This window comes from Mirounga leonina, unplaced genomic scaffold (assembly GCF_011800145.1).
Source record: "Mirounga leonina isolate KUSES-001 unplaced genomic scaffold, KU_Mleo_1.0 Mir_91, whole genome shotgun sequence".
Taxonomy (NCBI): domain Eukaryota; kingdom Metazoa; phylum Chordata; class Mammalia; order Carnivora; family Phocidae; genus Mirounga; species Mirounga leonina.
In genome coordinates, this window is record NW_023270839.1 from 33,862,876 (window position 1) to 33,868,875 (window position 6,000).

Sequence of the window (6,000 nt, forward strand, 5' to 3'; positions counted from 1 at the left end):
GAACTTAATTTACCAAATGTCACCTTCTTTAACATTTTCTAAACTTTAACATAAATATTTCTTGAATTTGAGGTTTCAGGGAATATAATCCTATATATTATTTATTGTTTGAAATTCCATTTACTTAGAATAATGGATACATTAATTAGATCTATCTAAAATGACAGGAGCAGTTATTAAGATACCATGTAACATAACAAATCTGTATACAAATAACTTTTTTTCCCATTAATGATTCCTTTCACTCTTGTGGTTTTTCCTTCTAGATAACTATGATTAAGCACCTTAGAAAGTTGAGGTAATTTCTTCCTGTTTATTTTTCTTAAAGCAAAGCCAGCCAGCACAAGCCTCTCCAAGTAGAAGACAACCTGGGAATAGTGAACGTAAACGAAAGGAACCTCGAGAAAAAGATAAAGAGAAAGAAAAGGACAAAAATAGCTGTGTCATTTTGTAACAAGTGTTGGATTCTGTTGGATGCATCTATATGTCTTGAGAAACAAAACCACAGGAGGAAAGGAAGAAAAACCGATAAATACCGTCTGTGCCTGATTTCCCAATGGATTTTGTTCATGTTTTTCAGGGGAAAGGTTGTTACTTAGTTACAATCAGACTTTTTCAAGTCACACAGTACACTCTTTATGAGCTGGAGTTTCATGTTACAAGTTGGAAATGCTGTGTGTTATCATTCATGAAAAATACTGCACTTGTAGCCAAATAAGCAAATCACAGCAAATTTTGTGTCATAGTGACATTCATAACTCATATCAGTTAGTAAGCTATTTTATCTTCTGTTCTAACAATGAATGGAGGTAACTTATTTTGTCTGATTCCTTCCTGAAATCTAAATACTAGCACAATAGTTTCTGAAATTAATTTTTACAATGTTAAATTATGATCTAATCCAAGAGAAACCAGGGGTTTAATATAGGGATGTAAAAAGAAAAAAAACAAAAACAAACAACAAAAGAACCGAGACAAAAAATAACAAATCAATAACCCTTCATCCTGTATTGGACTAGTTCAGCCCTTGAACAGCTTTACCTTTCTTTAGGAATGTACATTTTAGATATTATCTTGAGAACTGATAACGGAGCTTGGGTTTAATTTAGATAGAAAAAAAATAATTTGTATTTCTTTTCCAATAGCAAAAAATTGCATAACACTAATACTCATATTCTATCAAAATCAGATATTAATGACTTTGTAGTGTTGTGAAATTTTGAGGAATTTTGAAATCTTTAATATAGGTAACTTGTACTACAGTTACTATTTATTGACAGTGTGATAACTGAGTATAAGAAGGAAACCAGAGTGGATGCTAGGCCTTGTAAATATGGGATGTAGAAAAGCAGATAGTTCAATGTCTACCTTTTTCTAGAATTACCTTGAACCTTAAAATTTAAATCATGTTTATTTGCTGGAAAATTAAGTATACTTACTAAAGCCAACAAAAAAGCACATTTCTGAAAGGAAGAGAAATAATCTCTGAGTCTAGTGAAAAAGCATTAATAAAAATCTGTTTGAAAATAGATAAGAATTGGGAGGAATTTATGTAAAAGCAATCAGATTTTTTTTTTAACTTATGGGAACCAAATAGACCTATAACATCTTGTAGTGTTTATAGGATTCAGAAAGAAATATTTATTGAACTTTATTATGAGGCAACACATATTTTCCTGTATTTCTACTGTCCTTAATAGTCCTTTTTATATGCTTTATATTTAAAAGTTTGTTTTAGTTATTTTTGAAAAGACTGTTGCTGCTGCAAGTAGTTATGTGATTTACATTCTAAGCCTCAGTAAATTTGTTTAAGAGCATCTTAATCTAACCTGAGCATCCACTTGGAGAATGTTCATGTGGTCTAGAGTTCTTAAGCTATGTCCTTAACATTCTCCATGATCCAAGACCACTTATAGGATGAGTCTATATGTAAAAATAAAAAGTAAAGTCTTATTTATGGAAGGAATTATTCTAAGGGAAAAATCCAGGGTCAAGCTGTATCTTTTATGTCATGTCCTTCTGCATTGCATGTCTGGTTATGTTATACCATTTGTTTATTCCTTCAGATTTCCTATGCTAGCATGATAAATCATCATAGAATCTGGGGTATAAAACGTTGATACAAAATATTTGGTGAGTCTCTAGTTAATAACCTACAATATGTGTACATTGGTAAAGTAATCAGATGTACTACAGAATTCTCTGTTGGCTCAAGCAAGTTGACCTTAGTCCAAGTTTACTCTTGATATCACTATATTGGTTGAAGGAGGAAACTCAAACCTCAGGGTTTGTTTTTCCTAGAACAGATAGTAGTGATAGTGCATTATATTTTAATAAGAAAAAGCAAAACAGTAAATCCGGAGAAATTTTAAAAAGCGTATTTGAGGCATATTTTTCCATAATTATATACTTATCTATTTATTACCCTTAAAAAATATATGTGTAAAAGTTATTCTGTTATTTGTTACTGTCTTCTTAATTTGTTCCAAAGATAATACTGCCATTCTGCATTCCCTTTGGAAGAAAAAAAAACTCACTCAAAACCAGCAGTGCTGCTATCAGATAAGTAGATGTCAATGTATACTTATAAAAAATAACTAAAAAATGTCATGTGTTTGTTAATTCAACCTTTTTTCTATGTAATATTTCCAAGTCAGACTTTCTTACATTCCTGGAATTCAGTTTAATATACCAAGAGTAATAATGATAAAATGTTTGCTTTGATTACTGTGAGGAAAAAATTAAATGTTCAGTTCTATTAAAACAAACTTCTTGGAGATACTGCTTTCCCATCCTTGAAGGTTAGAGCCATTGTGTCTTTATTTTCTTACACTTTGCTCAAGGCAACAAATTATATATTCAGACATTTCATTGCTGGTTTGGGTACATTGGAATTCGATAGTGGTATATTCAAGTCTTTCCTTCAGTGTTTTGTAACTGTTACATGAACTGCTAGCAGAAGTTAGAACTGAAACATTTTTGTTGTTAATATTTATAGGCTAGATTAGGGACACATTTGCATCAACTAATCACTATTAGATTTAGCAAAAGAGATACAAATGAGTGGATATGGTCACTATACTTTATTGTACTTTCAAAGGCTATTTCTTAAGTTTAGTGACCAGTCTTTCTTACCAGTATGAAAATTGTCCTGGTGTGTAATCCCATTGAATTAATAATGCTGTGATTTACAATAGGTTATCAACACTTAGAAGTATGTGTGTGTGTGTGTGTGTGTTTCTGAAGCAAGGATCCATGATTTCTATTATCAAAGGAATCTGGGAACTTTCCCTCAAATTTAAGAATTACCATTTAAGAATACACACACATACATATGTACATACATACACTAAGCAGTTTAAGGCAGCTAAAATTTGCATTGGCTGCTTCCTGTAATATGCTGGTCCAATGTGCTTAGGTGATGTAACTTCTTCCATGTTTCAAGGTGTCAGTTTAGCAATCGAATGAGGCATAGATTGAAATTTAGGATTAGGTTTTGGAATATATTTTGTTTTAGTGTCTCATATTTCTAGTATTTGACAATTTATCCCATATTATATTTCAAATTCTTCTCATACTTCTTGATCTTAGCTTAATTAAGCAAATCAGTATCAGAGATTAGTTGACTGAACCCAACATTAAATGCCATTTTGTACTTGCACAAAAACCTAATACTTTGTTTTTACTGAATCACCAGCTCAGGTCACTAAGAAAGATCTTGAGAGGAAAGAGGACTAGAAGTCAAATAGATATTTAAATAAAGAATTAGTCCCTATATTAATGTTGGCATATGAAGAAGATATCTGTCAAGTCTTACTGGAGAAATAATCAAGGCGAGAATTTCCAGGGCTGTCCTCTAACTCATTTATTAAAAAAAAAATTCTTTTAAGCAAAAAAGCAAATTGATTATTACATTTCACTTAATTTCCTATTAAATATACCAGTTATTTTTAAATATGATGGAAAAATTAACAGGCTTTACCTATCATACAATACTTGGGCATACAACTTAAACTATTATTGTAAACTTATTAATGCTTGATAAAATAACATGGAGGCATTAAAGATAGTACATAATTTGTATTTTAAGGAACTACAAATGTGGAAATGTTGGAAGTCTGAACTGTTTTAGGTCTAAAAATCTGGCTTTTATCTTTCCAAAAGGGGCAAACTTTCTGTGCCTCAGTTTATTCTAAATATGTAAAAGATGCTCGTTTTTTTAGTGCTTTATACTCCTGAATAAAGGGCATAGTATAAGCTCAGAATATGACTTAAATAATCATAAATATTATAGTTTTTGTTCTTGAATGTGCAGATCTTTTTCCCAATGACAATATTTCTTAAAGTCAGTTTTTTTTAATGCTGTTAAAATTTGTAGAATTATCTTGTCTTTGAGTATGGCATCATCTCTTCCCAAAATGTATTTTGTGGTTGCTTTTGTGTTTTGATCAAAATTGAGATTATTTTGAGAGTATAAGAGCATTAAAAGTCTATTTTTTCCAGTATCTTTCATATATTTAAATATTTAGATTCTCTTTGCCCAAAGTACAGTGGTATCAGGTTACTAATACATATATGTAAACTTTTGTGCATGGATGGAATTCATTTAGGTCTGTCAAGTACTGTCACTTTTAGAGCTATTTGAATTATATCTGTTTTTTAGTATAAAATGTTATTTGATAATGTGCAGATAAATTCCTTTTAGAAAGTGACTGAAAATCAGAGTTCTTCGGTTCTCTGGGAATATAGTGGTGTTTGTTTTGTTTTACTGTGATATCCAACACTTCTACAGCTGCTGAGAAAATCTTATGAAGAACTGAGGTAACTTTTTTCAGGTCACACTTTAAAACAAACTAAAGTTTAAAATCGAAGCCTTCTTGGCCAAAAAAATTGCAAAATAGAGATAATGGAGTCTGAGGGACAGACTGCAGGACCCAGGTAATTTTAACTTCTTTTGAAGATCTATCTGAATTTTAGTTCACACATGTCTGTTACTTAATCCCAGTGTCTCTGTTATTAGAAATCAGAGTTTAATACACTGTGAATATGCATATGTATTTTTAAATAAAGTATCCTAGTTTCTAATTTCACTTTTCTGATATGAAAAAATTAAACTCAAAAAATTGGGTCTAAGTCTTCAATAATAGCTGAACTATTATCAAGTTCAGCTTTGTCCTACTGTCCTGAGATTTAGACTTCTCTGCGTATAACTGGTATTTTTGAGAACATGGTACTATCCCAGATAAGGTATTGAAATACCATGGCAGAAATACAAAACCTAAACTATAAATCACTGTAGATTTAAAAGACAAAATTCTAGTATTATTCTACAATGCATCTACTTTATTTGATATTAATTTTAAGAATTTTTTTCAAGTAACTTGATAATTTGTCATTAACTTTAAAAACTTTATATCCTTCCTCACTGCAGTATACTGCTTTGAGAGGCAGAGATGCCTCCTAGATTAGAGGATGCACAAAGCAAAATTCTTCTGAAGGTGATGCTGGCTTCTTTGGGTCTAGTAGTCACACCTTTAAATAGGAAGTCAGGAAATTGAAATGCCCATTTAAATTCCCAAATCAGTGACCTGTCCAAATGGGCATTATCACTGAAATACCACTATAGAGTAGTTCTAACTAACAATATGTTTAAAGGCTAAGATTGGCATTTAATCTTTGAAGATCTGTCTGGTGTATCTCAATTTTGTCAGTTTTTATTCCTTTTAAGTATTTTTTTTTTTAAGATTTTTATTTATTTGTTTAACAGAGAGAGAGAGCACAAGTAGGCAGAGCAGCAGACAGAGGGAGAGGGAGAAGCAGGCTCTCTGCCGAGCAGGGAGCCCGATGCGGGGCTCGATCCCAGGACCCTGGGATCATGATCTGAGCCGAAGGCAGCCGCTTAACGACTGAGCCACCCAGGCGCCCTCCTTTTAAGTTTTAGTTGTATGAGGTAATCATTTTTTTTTCCCCCAGAGTACATAGGATATCACAGCTCTACAG

At 31.8% G+C, this 6,000-nt stretch overlaps 1 protein-coding gene across 1 annotated transcript in view; it reads left to right on the forward strand.

Annotated features, from left to right (window-relative positions):
- The window catches only part of MINDY2 (MINDY lysine 48 deubiquitinase 2), a 73,153-nt gene extending 68,279 nt beyond the window's left edge, over positions 1–4,874 (forward strand). The window contains exon 9 of the mRNA XM_034994686.1: positions 329–4,874. Within this exon, the coding sequence (XP_034850577.1) occupies positions 329–454 (126 nt within the window). The 3' untranslated portion in view covers positions 455–4,874. The remainder of the gene's footprint in view (positions 1–328) is intronic.
- Positions 4,875–6,000: the final 1,126 nt, after the last annotated feature.